This window comes from Bos indicus x Bos taurus, chromosome 3 (assembly GCF_003369695.1).
Source record: "Bos indicus x Bos taurus breed Angus x Brahman F1 hybrid chromosome 3, Bos_hybrid_MaternalHap_v2.0, whole genome shotgun sequence".
NCBI classification, from domain to species: Eukaryota; Metazoa; Chordata; class Mammalia; order Artiodactyla; family Bovidae; genus Bos; species Bos indicus x Bos taurus.
The window spans coordinates 7511278-7530352 of NC_040078.1; the positions used below are offsets into that span (position 1 = coordinate 7511278).

Below are 19075 nucleotides of genomic sequence, written 5' to 3' on the forward strand. Positions count from 1 at the left end.
TGGAGAAGACTCTTGAGAGTCCCTTGGACTGCAAGGAGATCCAACCACGCCATCCTAAAGGAAATCATTCCCGGGTGTTCATTGACTGATGTTGAAGGTGAAACTCCAATACTTTGGCCACCTAAGGCGAAGAGCTGACTCATTTGAAAAGACCCTGATGCAGGGAAAGATTGAGGGCGGGAGGAGAAGGGGACGACAGAGGATGAGATGGTTGGATGGCATCACCCACTCAATGGATATGGGTTTCAGTAGACTCCGGGAGTTGGTGATGGACAGGGAGGCCTGGCGTGCTGTGGTTCATGGGGTCGCAAAGAGTCGGATACGACTGAGCGACCGAATTGAGCTGAGGACACTCCTGCAGAGAGTTCAATAGTTACCCTCTGGGTGGAGGTATTACCAGGTTCTAAAGCTGTGGCAGGCGAGCAAACGACCAGTGGCGCCAAGTTCAAAGCTGCCAAGAGTCTTTCCAGAGTCGTCCGGGAAAAGAAACATCCAAGAGCAAATGTTCCTTCCGTCCTCCAGGTGCAATAAAAGGAGGGTGTTGAGGATCCATCTATACTGGCTCGCGCTTGGAGAGAGCTCTTGGTGCCTACCTGCCAACCCACAGGAAACTCGCTCCTCTCGGAGAGAACGGGCACAAGGAATCCCCGAACTTCAAGGACCCGGCTCAGGGTAACTTCTCTCCCATTTGCGGTCAGATGAAAGAGGCGCCCTTCCGACGTCACCCCTGGAGGGCGTGAGCAGCAGCTGAGGTCGAGTTGGGGGCGGGGTCGGCTGGTCTCCCCGCCGCCCGAGCCCAGGGCGCTTCCCGGTCCTCCTCCTCCTCCGCGCGGTAACTGGCTGCATCCCCGCGGCCCGGCACAATAGAGGCTCCGCCCTCCCTCCGCGCCAGCGCTGCGCGGCGCCCTGGCCCAGCAGCTCTCGGCACCGCCGCCGCTGCCGGCCCCGCACTCCCACAGGGCCCGGGTGCGCCCGCAGGCTTCCCGCCGCCCGCCCCGGCGCGCAGCGCCCCGCTCGCATCCGCCCGGACCCGCTCCTTCCACCTGAGCCCTCTCCAGAGGACGACGCGCTCGCCTTGCCACCTCCACCTTCCTTGTCACCTCCTTCTGCCCTGCGCCCCACTGTCTACCGGCTGATCGCGTCGGGAAGGAGATGACCAGGGTCTCTGGGGTGCACATTCCTGCCCCGCCCGGCCGCACCCAGCCCTAGAGCAGTCACTTTGGGGCTCCAGCCAAGACACCCTCTCGCCTCACTCCTTGCTGAGATACCCGCGCCCCTGCCCCACCACCCTCCGCACCGGACCCCAGCCATTCTTCCAAGGGGCCGAGCTCCCTCTTGTCGCCTTCCTCATGGCCAAGTCTTTGCTGCTAGTTCTCTGCTTCGCTCTGGTTACGACTCTGGGCTGGGGGTACAGCGCTCCCCCCACCGGGACGACCGAGCCCCCAGATGTGCAGACGGTGGCACCCACAGAGGATGAGACTCTGCAAAACGAAGCAGACAACCAGGAGAACGTGTTATCTCAGGTAGGCTGCGAGTCCCATGCCCACTCCTTTGGCCCCAGTGATGGCAAGAGCCTTAAGACGGTCCCCGCTGAAGCGTTCGGAGGCAGCTGTTTGTCCCTCCATTACCGAAGGGGAGGGCTTTTGCTTTTCACTTATCAGAACATTTTCTTAACTGAAGAGACATGGGTCCTCCTCTCAAAGTCATAGGGTCTTTCAAGGTTACAGAATCAGGAAAAAAGAGAGAAGGAAGGGGAGACACGTCACAACTCCCTGAGAAGAAAGAAAAAATATCAAAACCTTTTGGTTCAAGGGTTGTGGAAAGTATGGCCATCTCTTGTCTGTGTGGCTGTTCGTCAGAACTGGAATGTGAATACAGGCGGGCGTGTTGGACCGAGGCAGGTGGTGTAACCCATGGGGAGATATTTCATGACCCTGAGTGAGACCGCCAGGGAGGAGAGAGAGCACCAACAAATGTGATGAACATGAGGTGAACCCCACACGGAGGCACTGATGATAAGTGCCCCCTCACACTGGGGAGATAAGAGGGAAATGCAGATCCACTCAGGTCTGGCAGATGGTGTCAGAGCGGGGAGTGACAGCGGGTAGGAACAGGATCTGTAACACACCCTTTTGCAAAAAGCTTTCACTTGTTTAATTTGCCTCAATCCTCAGGCGTGCTTACTCCCGCTCTATAGATAAGGACCGTAAGGCTTGAAACAGTAAAGGGCCCTAGAGATGGGCAGAGCCAGGTCCTCTGACCGTCTGCAGCCCTGATCTCATGACAGTAAAGAACAGTTCTCTCTAGACTGTTTATTTCACGCTTTCCAGGACCGGCCTGATGACTGTGTGTTGGGTGTCACCTTAATCCTAAGGAGGAGGGATGGCTGAAAAAGGATCCCTATAGTGCTGCCTGTGCCTCTACTAAGCCCTTGGACTGGGGTCCTTGACTCCTTCCTGTAGAAAGAATGATCGGCTCCACTTTGGCATTTATCAAACACTAGTCACCTCACCCTTCCTTTAAGAATTATGCTAATATATGCCCTATACTCATCCATAACCTCGCACTGACCCCTAAATCAAAAAGACTTAAAAATCCATCATACTGGGGCTCTGGAGGACCATCAACAAAAACTTTCCTGAAACTTGAGCCTCCTGAAAGGAAGGAATTCGCCCAGAGTCTCTGAGTAGGGCTATATAGGAATCTAAGCAGAGTTTCAGAGAGCAGACAGCTATGATTTTCCATCGGCCCATAAAGACCGGCCACTTAAGTCATCTTGAACTACAACTCTGTCTTCCACTGATCCATTCTGCCTTTGACAACAGTCCTAACACAAATATTAGTATTAGAAGAAACCCAACCTTTGCAAGAAAAACATTACAAGACTTCTTTCCCCCAACTGCATCCCAGGAACATATCCACTCCAACAAGCCCAGAGCTTGCCTGCCAGGGTCATTAGTCAAAGGAAGGGAACCATTCCCTGTGCCCACAGAGGGAGCCATGACCTTGGGGATATAGGATGTCTTGCAGAGGAGCTGGGGAGGAGCCTTGTCCCCAGCAAGTGCCTAGGATTGTGGTTCCAGCAAGCCTGCCCTTGCGTGTTGTCCTGCCTGGGCAAGCACTCAGAAGGAAATGTTTAGCGCTGTGGAGGCAGTAAGTGCTGCCAGTTTGCTTTCCTGGCTTTGGCCTGGGGTTTGGGTGCAGAAGCTATTCTAGGAGCCAAATGAACCGTTGGGCTGAGTAAACCTACTGACATCTGCATCTGTCTCTCTCCTCCCAGTTTCTTTTTTCCAAATCTAACTCATCCTTTGAGGCCACATCAGATACCACTTCCTTCTAGAAGCCACGCTCTGTGGCCTTCTGTTTGAGCTCCCACTGGACTCCCACATCCGGGGTACTTACCACTCCCTGCTTGGGGTGATCGTAACTTATAGACCTCTTGCACAGGAAGCTCTCGAGAGCAGGCTCTCTGACCCATTCATCGCTTTACCTCTCATAGCACCAAGCTCAGTCCCAAGGTGGCACTCAGTAAATGGAGAATGAATGAAGGGGAACAGAAGCCAGCAGTCTTGAAATTGGAATGCCAGTTTTCCAATCCCTCCGCCATCCTTTCTCCTTTCCCTTTTCAGTCTAAATCTGGATTCTAGCTAAGGCAAGTACTATTAGAAGAATTATGGAGCTTATTTGTTTTTTTCCTTTAAGTGATAAAAGACTAAGGCTCCCTGAGACACGCACTCCTTTCCAAAATAAGTAAAGAGAGCTGAACTCAGAGTGCCTTCCAGGAAATGCTAGAGTTTGCAAATTGTGTTGCGATGACCCCTTCAACTCTGCACCAGAGTTATCGGAGATCTCTGGCTAGCAGGACATCTGACAAAGTGAATGTAGAGCCTTTTTCAGGACCCTGATGGATGCTGGTGTTTGCACAGCCCAAACCTGGTCTCTCTGTCTTTGTCCAGTTGCTGGGAGACTATGACAAAGTCAAGGCCGTGTCTGAGGGCTCGGACTGTCAGTGCAAGTGTGTGGTGCGGCCCCTGGGCCGAGATGCCTGCCAGCGGGTCAACGCGGGGACCTCCCGGAAGGAAGACTTCTACACAGTGGAGACCATCACCTCGGGCCCCTCCTGCAAATGCGCCTGTGTTGCACCTCCGTCCGCCCTCAATCCCTGCGAGGGAGACTTCAGGCTCCAGAAGCTTCGGGAGGCAGACAGCCGGGACTTGAAGGTAGGACCTGGTGGAAGGTGATGCCTGGGTGAGAGGGTGCCTTCGGGACCCTTGAGTCTGACAAGGCTTTTGCTGGGGATCAAGGCCTTGGAGTAAGTGGGCCCTGTTTTAGCCTTTAAAGGAGGTCAGGCTCCAAGCCTCAGAGTGTTGTGTGTGGATCCGGAGCTGATGAATTGACAGACTGGTCATTTGCAACTCTAATGTCTGAGGGTGATGCCTAGAGCAAAGTATGTCTCCCTCTCTTTGGGAGCCAAGGAGGCCGGGCCTGGGAACAGTTGCCAGACCCAGCTGGCCAAAAGAACTCAGCGTTCTTCTCCAGGAAAGTTACTGCCATGATTTACTGTCAGCACAGCAAGCACCCCAGAGACACACAGAGAGCAGTGAGCCTTTAGCCCTCAGTGCAAGAGCTGGGTGACCCAGGGAAGAAGAGGCCTGGGGCCTGCCCTAGGTCCGGTCAGAAAACTGCAATCCTATAGAGACACAGACCTGGAGAACAAGTGTACAGATACCAAGGGGAAAGACGGAGGTGGGGGGAATTGGGAGATTGGGATTGGCACATACATACTACTGATACTGTATATAAAATATATAACTAATGAGAATATACTATATAGCACAGGGAACTCTACTTAATTCTCTATGGTGACCTGAAGGGCTTCCCTAGTGGCTTAGATGGTAAAGAATCTGTCTGCAGTGCAGGAGACCCAAGTTCAGTCCCTGGGTCAGGAAGATCCCCTGGAGGAGGGCATGGCAACCCACTCCAGTATTCTTGCCTGGAGAATTTCATGGACAGAGGAGCCTGGCAGGCTATAGTCCATGGGGTTGCAAAGAGTCAGACACGAATGGGTGATCTGAATGGAAAGAAAATCCAAAAAGGAGACGATATATGAATATCTGATATGAGTTAGCAACTGAACAACAGCAATAATATGTACATGTGTGGCTGATTCATTTTGCTGTACAGTCGAAACTAACACAACATTGTAAAGCAACGATACTCACAATTGGAATCCTATAATCCTGGACCACAGGGTGGGGAAACTCAGGCCCTATCTGGGGCAGCCGCATAGGTCAGCTGAGGCCTTCATCTGATCCCCACTTTCCCCTCTTCATCTGTAGTGTGGGCTCATGGGATAAGCTTGATTTGGAGTCAGACTTGGGTTCAAATCATTGCTAGTGCTTGCTGCATGGTGATATACAAGTTATTCAACTGGCCTGACCTCAGTCTCCTTGAATTAAAAAGTAGGAAGAATAACATCTACCTTTGAGGGTTTTGAGCATAGATGAGATGACAACTATTGAGTCCGTGGCACAATGACTGACATAGAGTTGGGGCTCCATAGACACATTCCAGTAATGAATGACCATGTCAAGTGCTACTGCTATGCCAGAAGCTGGCGCACACTTGGTAACTGGGCGTCACTGATATTCCTTTAAGCAGAGTTGGGCTTCACCCCACGCCAGTGCTCTTGCCTGGAAAATCCCTTGGACGGAGGAGCCTGGTAGGCTGCAGTCCATGGGGTTGCTAGGAGTTGGATGCGACTGAGCGAGTTCACTTTCACTTTTCACTTTCATGCATTGGAGAAGGAAATGGCAACCCACTCCATGTTCTTGCTGGAGAATCCCAGGGACGGGGGAGCCTGGTGGGCTGCCATCTATGGGGTGGCACAGAGTCGGACACGACTGAAGCGACTTAGCAGTAGCAGCAGCAGGGTTTACCAGTAAAATGAGTGTCCCTGAATTCAGCCATGTCACTTAGAGCTGCAACTCTGCTGTGAAACAATTTCTGAACCAAAGGCACAATCACTCAGTTATAGGATTGGACTCTTGGGGGGTTCTGAAACAATAGCAGGCAAAATTTTAGGAATCAGAGAATCGTCACAGTGCATACTCACTGGCTGCCCTTCCGTGGCTCTCACCCAGGCTTCAGCTATCTTCCTCTGATGCAGAGGAAGGAGATCTTTGAAACATGAGCGCTTCACACACGGAGTTCTTATCTGATAGAAAGGCTGCGGGGCACAAGCATGTCCAGCAAACTCTTCCAGGGATAGTCCTTGGCAGGGAGGCTCACTTTAAGCATCTCTCATCAGCTTCCTGTGCCTAAACTTTGCATGACCTGGATGTCACCATCCAGATGTCACCAGCACCTCAGCCATCTTTCTCCCACCGGCTCTGTACTGGCAGGGAGGACAGTGTCGAAAAAATTGAGACAGCTGGGTACCCCATGACAACTTGCCACCTTAAAGGTGGGCCACTGGGTCTCTTTTACCTCCCAGGGGTAGTTTTGCTTTTAGTGCTAAGGTAAAGCTTGCTGGTGTCTTCCAGGGACTTCAGCAGACAATGCATGTAAGTATTTCAGAAGCATATCCTCAAGGCATGGATGTTAATAAGCCACTTTGTTGAGTGTCTATATATCACTTGCTATGGGCCAAGATATCATGGGGAATCGAGGATGAAGATGACATAGCACTGCTTTCAAGGAGCTCACAGTCTAGTAGGAAAGACAGACATGCATCCAACTGATAGACTTAATAAAGGAAGTACAAATAGTTTGGTGAAGCTATTCAGACCTCAGTTGACTTGTAGGAGTCTCCTATCTTCTTAGCCATGTACTCCAGTAGACAGAACACACCTGCACCATTGGATCTGCCTATCCACCCGCACAAGTGCCAGTTTCTGAGGGGCCTCGCAATTCCTGGCTAGTGGTGTCCCTGTCTAGCCTCCGACGTGGAGCCATCTCCCTCTTGGTCCGTCTGCACCAGCCTTGGACTGATGCCTGCCCTTGTTTCGTAGCTCTCCACCATTATAGACATGCTGGAAGGAGCTTTCTACGGCTTGGATCTCCTGAAGCTGCATTCAGTTACCACCAAACTGGTGGGGCGAGTGGACAAGCTGGAGGAGGTAAGGAAGAGTCTAGATTTCTATATCTTTCTCTTGATCAAACCTCAAAGTGTATTAAAGTCAACCAAAGCCTTGTTTTCAGAAAGCACGTACCCTGGTTATATTTAACTCATTATTCTTTGGAAAGAAAAAAATATACATAAAACACTCATCAAAATCATGCCAAATTGTTGGTGATAAAAAGAAATACCTTCTTTTTTCCATATATAAGAACCACTAAACAATGTATATCTATTTTCCCTTGACTTCGAGGGAACTCAGAGCTGAATAAAATGTAAAAAGTACAATAAGCATCTTACTTCGTATTTTAAGGTGGAGTCATCTCTATTCTGGGTATATGGTTATTAATTTCCTTTCTTAAAGAAACTATTCTGGTGCATGTCTCTGTGTGTGAGAGAGGAGGAGCAGTAATCCATCTCAAATCCATTTTAGAAAAAAAAGACATAAAATGTTTACTAATAAATAATACCCCTTATTGGAAACCATTCAGGCTGCTCACTTCCAGGAAAAGTAGACTAGTAATGTAATGTCCATAGACAGAGATGCATTTGTATGAGTGAGTTCTAAAGAGGTGCACAGCTGGAGCTATGGTTTTCACAGCTGATGGGAGATTGAAGTCGTAAACAGTAATGTTGACATTGATTTGTTGTTGTAATGCTTCAACATGTAAATAAGCAATCATGTAATTATCAGAAAAGGAATGACCATCGTTCAGCCTGATTGATGAGAAGTTCATTGACTGGCATCCAGTCCTTGAATGAATTCTTGAAGCAGTGGCTCAAAGAGCTGCTACTTCAAGTAAAAAACTATTTAATTTTTAGAATGTTAACGTAAGATAAATTTAATAATGAGATGACTGTAAATATATTATTATTCCTCATGAAAAAGTGGGCATTTGGGGGTCTCTTGTGGAGAAGCTGAGGTTCCCTGATGGGTGATTAGTTGAGATAGCAGATGTAGAAGGAGGTGTATATAAGGCTCTTCAAGGGGGCAAAAAGAGCCACTGGACCAGGACTCAGGACGGTGAATTGCTCTTTGTTTGCTGTTCCCACGCAGCCATATCTCACTTTTTCCATCTGTAAAGTGGGAAAGGTCTGCTGCCTACTTTGTGTGTTTCCTGAGGGGATAAAGTTGAACTAACCATTTCATAAATACTTTGAAATGGTTAAAAAAACAAAGCACTCAGGTTATGACCAATGAGAGAGTAGGGGCAAATATCCCTCTGTTGCTTTGCCAGGAGAACTAGGACAAGGATGATGAAATGTTATGGTTTCAAGGATTGATTTCAGCACACTCCTTACACTCCTAAAATGTTCCCAGAAAGAGAACACCACATACAGATGGCCAACAAACACATGAAAAGATGCTCAAGATCACTGATTATTAGAGAAATGCAAATCAAAACTACAATGAGGTATCACCTCATCCCCAACAGAATGACCATCATCAAAAAAATCTACAAACAATAAATGCTGGAGAGAATGTGGAGAAAAGGAAACCCTCCTGTACTGTTGATGGGAATGTAGACTGATGCAGCCACTGTGGAGAGCAATATGGAGATTCCCTAAAAACCTAGGAATAACACTACCGTATGACCCAGCAAGCCCACTACTGGGCATGTACCCTGAGAAAACCATAATTCAAAAAGACACATGTATCCCAATGTTCATTTCTATTGAACATTTACAATAGTCAGGACATGGAAGCAACCTCAATGTTCATTGATGGATGACTGGATAAAGAAATTGTGGTACATATATACAATGGAATATTACTCAGCCATGAAAATAAACAAATTTGAGTCAGTTCTAATGAGGTGGATGAAGCTAGAGCCTATTATACAGAGTGAAATAAATCAGAAAGAGAAAAACAAATATTCGATATTAATGCATATATATGGAATATAGAAAAACGGTACAGATGAGCCTATTTGCAGGGCAGGGATAGAGACACAGAGGTAAAGGACAGATGTGAACACGTGGGAGAAGGAGAAGGTGGGATGAATCGAGAGTGTAGCATTGACAAACATACACTACCAGGTGTCAGAGAGTCCGAAACGCAGAGCTTGGATGCAATCTCTGAAACGACAGAATGACCTCTGTTCATTTCCAAGGCAAACCATTCAATATCACGGTAATCCAAGTCTATGCCCCGACCAGTAACACTGAAGAAGCTGATTTGAATGGTTCTCTGAAGACCTACAAGACCTTTTAGAACTAACACCCAAAAAAGATATCCTTTTCATTATAGGGGACTGGAATGCAAAAGTAGGAAATCAAGAAACACCTGGAGTAACAGGCAAATTTGGTCTTGGAATATGGAATGAAGAAGGGCAAAGGCTAATAGAGTTCTGCCAAGAGAATGCACTGGTCATAGCAAACACCCTCTTCCAACAACACAAGAGAAGACTCTACACATGGACATCACCAGATGGCCAACACTGAAATCAGATTGATTATATTCTTTGCAGCCAAAGATGGAGAAACTCTATACAGTCAGCAAAAACAAGAACGGGAGCTGACTGTGGCTCAGATCATGAACTCCTTATTGCCAAATTCAGACTTAAATTGAGAAAGAAGGGAAAACAACCAGACCATTCAGATATGACCTAAATCAAATGCCTTATGATTATACAGTGGAAGTAAGAAATAGATTTCAAGGGATTAGATCTGATAGACAGAGTGCCTGATGAACTATGGATGGAGGTTTGTGACATTGTACAGGAGACAGGGATCAAGACCATCCCCAAGAAAAAGAAATGCAAAAAAGCAAAATGGCTGTCTGAGGAGGCCTTAGAAATACCTGTGAAAAGAAGGGAAGCGAAAAGCAAAGGAGAAAAAGAAAGATATACCCATTTGAATGCAGAGTTCCAAAGAATAGCAAGGAGAGATAAGAAAGCCTTCCTCAGCTATAAAGCAAAGAAATAGAGGAAAACAATAGAATGGGAAAGACTAGAGTTCTCTTCAAGGAAATTAGAGATACCAAGGGAACATTTCATGCAAAGATGGGCTCAATAAAGGACAGAAATGGTATGGACCTAACAGAAGCAGAAGATATTAAGAAGAAGAATACACAGAACAACTGTACAAAAAAGATCTTCACTACCCAGATAATCACGATGGTGTGATCACTCACCTAGAGCCAGACATGCTGGAATGTGAAGTCAAGTGGGCCTTAGAAAGCATCACTACGAACAAAGCTAGTGGAGGTGATGGAATTCCAATTGAGCTATTCCAAATTCTGAAAGATGATGCTGTGAAAGTGCTGCACTCAATATGTCAGCAAATTTGGAAAACTCAGCAGTGGCCACAGGACTAGAAAAGGTCAGTTTTCATTCCAATCCCAAAGAAAGGCAATGCCAAAGAATGCTCAAACTACCGCACAATTGCACTCATCTCACACACTAGTAAAGTAATGCTCAAAATTCTCCAAGCCAGGCTTCAGCAATATGTGAACTATGAACTTCCAGAACCAGTTCAAGCTGGTTTTAGAAAAGGCAGAGGAACCAGAGATCAAATTGCCAACATTTGCTGGATCATCGCAAAAGCAAGAGAGCTCCAGAAAAACATCTATTTCTGCTTTATTGACTATGCCAAAGGCTTTGACTGTGTGGATCACAATAAACTGGAAAGTTCTGAAAGAGATGGGAATACCAGACCACCTAATCTGCCTCTTGAGAAATCTGTATGCAGGTCAGAAAGTGACGGTTAGAACTGGACATGGAACAACAGACTGGTGGGAAAAGGACCACGTCAAGGCTGTATATGGTCACCCTACTTATTTAACTTATATGCAGAGTACATCATGAGAAACGCTGGGCTGGAAGAAGCACAAGCTGGAATCAAGATTGCCGGGAGAAATATCAATAACCTCAGATATGCAGATGACACGACCCTTATGGCAGAAAGTGAAGAACTAAAGAGTCTCTTGATGAAAGTGAAAGAGGAGAGTGAAAAAGTTGGCGTAAAGCTCAACATTCAGAAAACTAAGATCATGGCATCTCGTCCTGTCACTTCATGGCAAATAGATGGGGAAACAGTGGAAACAGTGGCTGACTTTATTTTGGGGGGCTCCAAAATCACTGCAGATGGTGATTGCAGCCATGAAATTAAGATGCTTGCTTCTTGGAAGGAAAGTTATGACTAACCTAGACATCATATTAAAAAGCAGAGACATTACTTTGCCAACAAAGGTCCATCTAGCCAAGGCTATGGTTTTTCCAGGAGTCATGTATAGATGTGAGAGTTGGACTATAAAGAAAGCTGAGCGCAGAAGAATTGATGCTTTTGAACTGTGGTGTTGGAAAAGACTCTTGAGAGTCCCTTGGACTGCAAGGAGATCCAACCAGTCCATTCTGAAGGAGATCAGTCCTGGGTGTTCATTGGAAGGACTGATGTTGAAGCTGAAACTCCAAATCTTTGGCCACCTGATGCAAAGAGTTGACTCATTGGAAAAGACCCTGATGCTGGGAAAGATTAAGGGCAGGAGGAGTAGGGGACGACAGATGAGATGGTTGGATGGCATCACCAACTCAATGGACATGGGTTTGGGTGGACTCTGGGAGTTGGTGGTGGACAGGGAGGCCTGACGTGCTGCGGTTCATGAAGTCGCAAAGAGTCAGACACGACTGAGTGGCTGAACTGAACTGAACTGATGCGTAAAACAGATAACTGATGGGAAGCTGCTGTATGACACAGGGAGCTTCACCCAGTACTCTGTGATGACCTAGAGGAGTAGGGTGGGGATTGGGGTGGGAGGAGGCACGAGAGGGAAGGTATACATGTATACTTATGGCTGCTTCATGTTGCTGTATGGCAGAAAGCAACATAACATCGTAAAGCAATTATCCTCCAATTAAAAATTTTTTTAAAGATAGAGAACACCAGAGCCTTCTCAACTACCCGTAGCCTTAACTCCCTCAGGGCTGGGATGAAGTGCTGTCTGAACGTGGCCGTTTGCTCTGGGAGGGTTGGTAGGTCCATAGTCACTTCAGTTGTGAGGTCTAATGAGTGGGGTCAGGGTACTGGAGCCCAAACTTGGAGGCAGGCCAAGGTGGCCAATAGGATCTTGGCAGTCTACGCTTATCATCCCACTCCTCCTGGAGGGGCTCCCGAAGAGAATCAGGCTACTTGGCTTCTTGAGTCTTTCCTTCCCTGATAGTAATAGCTAGACTGATGGGATTGGGAATGGTCAACAGCATCCTACTACCTACGGACTTCATGCAGGCCTGGGATTCTTCCTCCCTTTTAGAACCAGCTTCTGCTTCTTTCATATGGGTTCAAAAGGAATTAGACCACGATCCAACTGGACCTTCAAAGTTGAAAGGTACCTCCCTTTCCCTTGGCCCCTAGAACCATCCAAATGTGCAGGAACATCGGTAACAGCCTCCTCTTCTGCTTTTACCTGACCTTGGCAGCCACATGTTTTTCATTCTCTCTGGAGAACACAGCCTGGGAAAGGTGGCTCTGCGGGTAGAACACAGTGCTCATAAGGCCAAGGTCAGGCACTCAGCCTCTGAGAAGGCCAGTGCGCTGAGCTTTGTTGAAGGGCTATAATCTGTTTCCAGCCTTGTCTAGCAGCTGAGCCCTCTCTGCTGGCAAAGGAGGGGGCTGGGGGTGAATTTGGTGCAATGCTGCTACCCAGCAGCATCTATCTTCTGAACAGTCAGTCACTGGGTTTTCGCCAAAACTAACCATAGTTACATTGATGAGAGCTATCTCTTTTTCAGAACTATGGAATGTTTAGTAGCAAGAACTGGAACCTTTGTAATCATCATCATCATCCCTTACATTTGTATAGCGTTAGTGGTTTTACTTAGTGGCTTCTCCAGGGGCTCAGTGGTAAAGGATCTGCCTGCAATGCAGGAACAATGCAGGAGACATGGGTTCAATCCCTGGGTCAGGAAGATCCCCTGGAGGAGGGCATGGCAACCCACTCCAGTGTTCTTGCCTGGAGAATCCTGTGGACAGTGGAACCTGGTGAGCTATAGTCCATGGGGTCACAAAGAGTTGGACATGACTGAAGTGACTTAGCAGCAGCAGTAGTTTTAAAGCATTCCATTTATATTTAGTTTCTTTGTTCCTATGAGCTGGACAAGACATGAGACCAAAGGAAATTAAATGGCTTTCCTACAGACACAGTGCTGGGAAAGAATAGGCTGGAGCTCAGGTCATCTGGTTCCTTGTCCAGGCTCTTTCTAATAAACCTTATAAGTGTCTTCAAATCATTGCTAGTTGCCCTGGGAGCGTCAGTTTTTCCTAACCAGAACTTATAGCAATAGTCCTTCCAAGGGAATTTCTAGGCAAAACCATGGCCATATCCCATAAATCTTGTTAAATAGGATTAAATTTGAGTTAGGGAAGGTCTCATCCAGTGAAAGTTTCCCCAACAGGCAGCCCAAGATGACGAGGTGCTTTGGTGTGACAGTGAATAATGATGGGCCTGGGCCTTGGGCCCACAGACCAGAGTCTCTTGTCTTTAGGTCTGGCCACTCGTCTCCTGGCTCTTGCTGGCCAACTCCGTCTGCAGTCTGTGCACATTGAAAAGGCAGAATGCTGGGTAAATGGAAAAAACACTCCGTCTCCAGCCTGACTCTGCAGGAGGAATGGAATTGAACCTCTGCTCCTGGCCTTTGGATATTCTTGAATCCCAAGGAGAGTTCTTTGGAGGTCAGACCAGACAAAAGGGGTCAAATGGAGGGGCATTTTGCCCAGAGTAAGATCAGAACTTGGCAGAAGAAGCAGGCACATACACATGTGTGCATCCACCTCGGCTCTGTAGCAGGATTTAAGAATGGAAACTCCATTTGCAGATGAAAGAGGAAGGAAGGAGAGAGAAATGGAATCTGAACTGTTGAGAATCTCACCTCCTGGTAAAGTGAGCTCTGGGAGCTCTGCTTGGTGGAGTGATTTTGGTTGAGCTTGTGTTTTAAATGGTGAAAAATAGCACATGCATAGGAAAGTGCATAAACAATGAATGTACAGCTTAGCAAATCATTATAAAGCGAATACCCGTGCAACCACCACCCAGCTCAAGAAACAGAGCAATGCTAACACCCTAAAAGCTCCCCACATGCCCTCTTCCCACTTATTAGGTTGGTGCAAATGTAATTACGGTTTTGGACCATGAATTTTAAATCATTTTAACTAGGCTCAAACACAGCTTTATTAATCAAAAATAGGAGCTATTACAATCAACACATTTTTACCAAAGAGAAATGTTTTATTCCTGTAGCATAAAAATCCATGCCTTGGGATTCAGCAAACTCTTGGAAAGCATTTTCTGCATCCTGCTGCCTTGGAAACATTTTCCTTGCAAAAAGTTGTCAAGATGCTTGAAAAAGCAGTACTGGGTTGGCAAGAGGTCAGGTGAATATGGTGGATGTGGCAAAACTTGGTAGCCCAATTCATTCAACTTTGAAGCGTTGGTTGTACGGTGTGTGGTCAGGCGTTGTCGTGGAGAAGAATTGGGCCCTTTCTGCTGACTGATGCAGGCTGCAGGCATTGCAGTTTTCGCTGCATCTCATTGATCTGCTGAGCGTACTTTTCAGATGGAATGGTTTCACCAGGATTCAGAAAGTTGTAGTGGATCAGACTGTCAGCAGACAACCAAACAGTGACCATGACCTTTTTTGGTGCAAGTTTGGCTTTGGGAAGTGCTTTGGAGCTTCTCAGCCCAACCACTGAGCCAGTTATCATATACAATCCACTTTCTGTCACATGTCACAATCCAATTGAGAAATAGTTTGTTGTTGTTGCATAGAATAAGAGAAGAGAGCACTTCAAAATGATGATTTTTAAAAATTTCTGGACAGCTCATGAGGCACCCACTTACTGAGCTTTCTCACCTTTGCAGTTTGTTTCAAATGCCAAACTACTGTAGATGGTTGACATTGAGTTCTTTGCCAACTTCTCATGTAGTTGTAAGAGGATTAGGTTCAATGATGGCTCTGAGTTGTCGTTGTCAACTTCTTACGTCTAGCCACTGTGCTCCTCAGCTTCAAGGCTCTCAACTCTTGCAAAACTTCTTGCATTGTATACCGCTGCACTGTATGTTCATTAGCAGCTCCTGGACTAGAGGCGTGGTTGATGGTGCAAGATGTCTTGCCGCTTTACAACCCATTTTTGAACTCAAATAAGAAAATTGCTCGAATTTGCTTTCTAACTTCATTTCCATGCTGCTGCTGCTGCTGCTAAGTCGCTTCAGTCGTGTCCAACTCTGTGCGACCCCGCAGCCCACCAGGCTCCCCCGTTCCTGGGATTCTCCAGGCAAGAACACTGGAGTGGGTTGCCATTTCCTTCTCCAATGCATGAAAGTGAAAAGTGAAAGTGAAATTGCTGTCATGTCCGACTCTTAACGACCCCATGGACTGCAGCCTACCGGGCTCCTCTGTCCATGGGATTTTCCAGGCAAGAGTACTGGAGTGGGGTGCCATCGCCTTCTCTGAACTTCATTTCCATAGTCTAAGGTAAATATAAAATGGTGAGTAATGTCATAAGCAAAAAAAAACATAAAGCAAGAAATGCAAATTAAAATGAGGTATAACATGACCACATTTATTTAGAATATATTCCAATATCAAATGGTAAATTTCAACAATGCAAAACCTCAGTTTTTTTTTACCCCAGCCTAATACATCCCATCCCTGAAAGGAACCTCTATTCTTAACTTTGTTAATCATCTTCCTCGCTTTTCTTTACAGTTTCATCACCTAAAGATACATCCCTAAACACAATAGTTCTGTTTGTTAACTTTAAATACATAGAATCCTACAGAAGTATGTGTGTATGTGTGTTAGGTTTCTTTCATTCAACTTAGAGATTTTATGTCAATTCTGTGGCTTGTAGTTCATTCAGTTTTATTCCTATGTAGTATTCTAGTGTGAGATTATACCACAATTTGCTGATCTTGCCTACTGGTGGTGAATATGGGGGTTATTTTTAGTTTTGTGATTCATAGTAGCCCCAGGAGCACCCGTCTAAAAGCCCGTCCCCCACACACATACGTTTCTTTATGATACGTAAGTGGGAATGAGACCACTGGGCTGTTATGCTTATCACGTTTTAAGGGGTATGATTGGCCTTCCGCGTCCACATGTTTTGCATCAGTAGATTCAACGCACCGTGGCCAAAATATTGGAGCTTCAGCATCTGTCCTTCCAATGAATAAAATGGTGTAGTAGTTGCATAAACCCACAGACATCTTACCATATACTTTAATTCATCTCTAGATTACTCACAATACCTAATACAATGCAAATGTTATGTATGTGTGGCAAACTCAATGTTTGTTTTTTGGAGCTTTCTGGAATTTTGCGGGGAATATTTATGATCCACCTGATGCAAAGAGCTGATGGAAAAGACCCTGGGATGCTGGGAAAGATTGAGGGCAGGAGGAAAAGGGGGTGACAGGGTGAGATGGTTGGATGGCATCATAAACTCAATTGACAAGAGTTTGAGCAAACTCCAGGAGATAGTGAAGGACAGAGAAGCCTGGTGTGCTTCAGTCCATGGGGTCAAGAAGAGTCTGACACAGCTGAGCGACTGAACAACACCATTTTGTATAAAGGACTTGAATGGATTCTCTTATCTGTTCTCGGGGGTCCTAGAACTAATTTCCTGCAGATACCAAGGGACAACTTTATTGCCATACTGTTCTCCCCAGTGACACCTCTAGCAGGCTGTGAATACTCCATACCCATTTTTACCGAAAGTTGGTATTGACAGACTTTCTAATTTTTATATATTTGGAGCATGTATCTTAGTATAACCATTTCATTGTGTTTCAAAAACTTACGCTTCAAAACATCTTTCCTATTCACGTAGTGGAGGCCTGAAACCGCATGGGCATTCCTCTAGAACTGGTCCAAGTAAAAGGAACATCTAAGGTGGTCAGTGGTCCAAGAACCTTCAGTGTGGTAGATCCAGACTGACCCTTTTTTGAAAATGGCTGGGAAAGGGAAGGGGATACACGAAGTAGCGGTATGTATTGGAGTTGAGGTGGGTGTAGGCACAAATATGGAGAAGGCGATGGCACCCCACTCCAGTACTCTTGTCTGGAAAATCCCGTGGACGGAGGAGCCTGGTGGGCTGCAGTTCATGGGGTCGCACAGAGTCGGACACGACTGAAGTGACTTAGTAGCAGCAGCAGCAGCAGCAGGCACAAATATGGGCTTCCCAGGTGGCACTAGTGGTAAAGAACCCGCCTGCCGATGCATAAGACGTAAGAGATGTGGGTTCAATCCCTGGGTGGGAAGAGCCCCTGGAGAAGGGAATGGCAACCCACTCCAATATTATTGCCTGGAGAATCCCATGGACAGAGGAACCTGGCGGGCTACAGTCCATAGCGTCACAAAGAGTCGGACATGGCCGAGCGACTAAGCACAGCACAGGCGCAGAGTATAGGTTCCAGGAGAGATAGGAATTAGAAGTCTAGAAGGAAAATCTGTAGCCTCCAAAGGCAAAGGCAGAACCTATTCATTGCATGACTCTTTTCACTCCAGGGCACAGATTCAGCCCAGAAGACTTTTGCTCTGAGTGCACTCAGAGATACAAAGACCTGTAGGCTGCCCAGGCCTAAAAGTGCCTTCTGACGGCAGAGGGACAAGACGCAAGGGTACAGCTGTGGTACCACCAACTGCTTCCAGGAGTAGATTTATTCTCAAAGTAAAGAAAAAGACAAACAGAGGGACAGCTCATTAAAATAATTTATTCTAGCTTCAAGGCTTTCATTGGATTAAGTCATGCCCATAAAAACTGCAAAACTTGGTGAAGGAATGCCTCACCCCCACTTAGCTGCAGGACACCTGTCAACATTTATAATTACTTGGAGGTGACTGTTTACACGTGTGCTCTTGCATGTGTGTGGGTGCCTAGCCCAGGCTCTTAAAATAGATGCATGCCTACAAGCTTTCCAAAGTGTGATTTCTGTTGCCCAAGCGTGTGTGTGTGGCTCTTTCCCTCGCACCTGCCTGCTGGAGTTTGCAAACCCCATCCATGAATACAGATGGCACTGTGGAACCTTGTGTGTCATCTGAAGGCTTTTCTCCTGATAATGTTGCATCCAAGTGAGATTTAAAGTCTACAATGGATTTACCAGACCCACAGCTGGCCCTCTCCCCAGAATGTGTTGGCATAAGCATTGCTGAGGGCTTCGCCTCCAGACGTAAGGATGTGGTGGCCTTTGTGTTTCTGGTCTGGAAGGCAAGATCAAAAGATCATTCCTGACACTGGGGGATACATCTCTTTACCAACTAATGGGGAAATGTAACTTTTGTCTGTGCAGACCAGACCATGAGTCAGGGGAGCTGTCTCTTTCCAAGCCTTTCCTTTCTGCCCTCCCTCCACTCACATCAAGACACCAAGTGCACTGTCTTCCTATCGTTCACAGAAGGGTTTGCTGTAAATCTTTTCACTCTCCTCCTCACTCCAGTGTGGCCTGGAAAGGAGTGTCACTCGCCCTGCCTGACCAGAGTGTCCTCATCTGTGAAATGGGAAAGGATTGGAGATAAGATTTCTAAGATATATTTCAGTTCCAATGTTAATTCACATCTTAGTAAGGGCTCAGGTCAATATATTATCTCTCCTGGGGTTGTCTACACTTCAAATCTAATTTGTCACTGTGGCATGAAAGGTTTTCTTCTTGGCTAAAGGGGTTTACGGTGTGAGCATCTGTCCTACATCCACTGGCCCAGGAATAGCTTAGAGCTGCCATGATGTAAGGAGTGCATGGCTATACTTACAGGATTGGTCATCAGAGGCCTAGAACTTCTTGCTTTTTATGTGTTTGACTATCTTCCAGGCTCTGAACGTCTTGAGGACAACCTGGGTCTAAGTTATTTTTGTTTGCTGGATTTTAGCCCCGCACGGGGTGTGGACCAAATGGTCAGCAGCTGTTTGGTTGAGGGAGTGATGGAACACGTCAGCCGGCCACCCCTGCAGCACGGGCCTGCTACC

The 19075-nt window shown here is 46.7% G+C and overlaps 1 protein-coding gene across 4 annotated transcripts in view; it reads left to right on the top strand.

The window, feature by feature from the left end:
* The first annotated feature begins 890 nt into the window (after window positions 1-890).
* Window positions 891-19075, top strand: part of OLFML2B (olfactomedin like 2B) — a 49593-nt gene continuing 31408 nt past the window's right edge. For 3 of the 4 annotated variants that reach the window (XM_027527430.1, XM_027527439.1, XM_027527455.1), the window contains exons 1-3: window positions 1184-1523; window positions 3957-4220; window positions 7014-7121. In XM_027527430.1, coding sequence (XP_027383231.1) covers window positions 1350-1523; window positions 3957-4220; window positions 7014-7121 — 546 coding nt within the window. In that variant the 5' untranslated portion in view covers window positions 1184-1349. Of the gene's footprint in view, window positions 1524-3956; window positions 4221-7013; window positions 7122-19075 lie in introns of all 4 variants that reach the window. The other variant, XM_027527447.1, reaches the window with a different exon arrangement.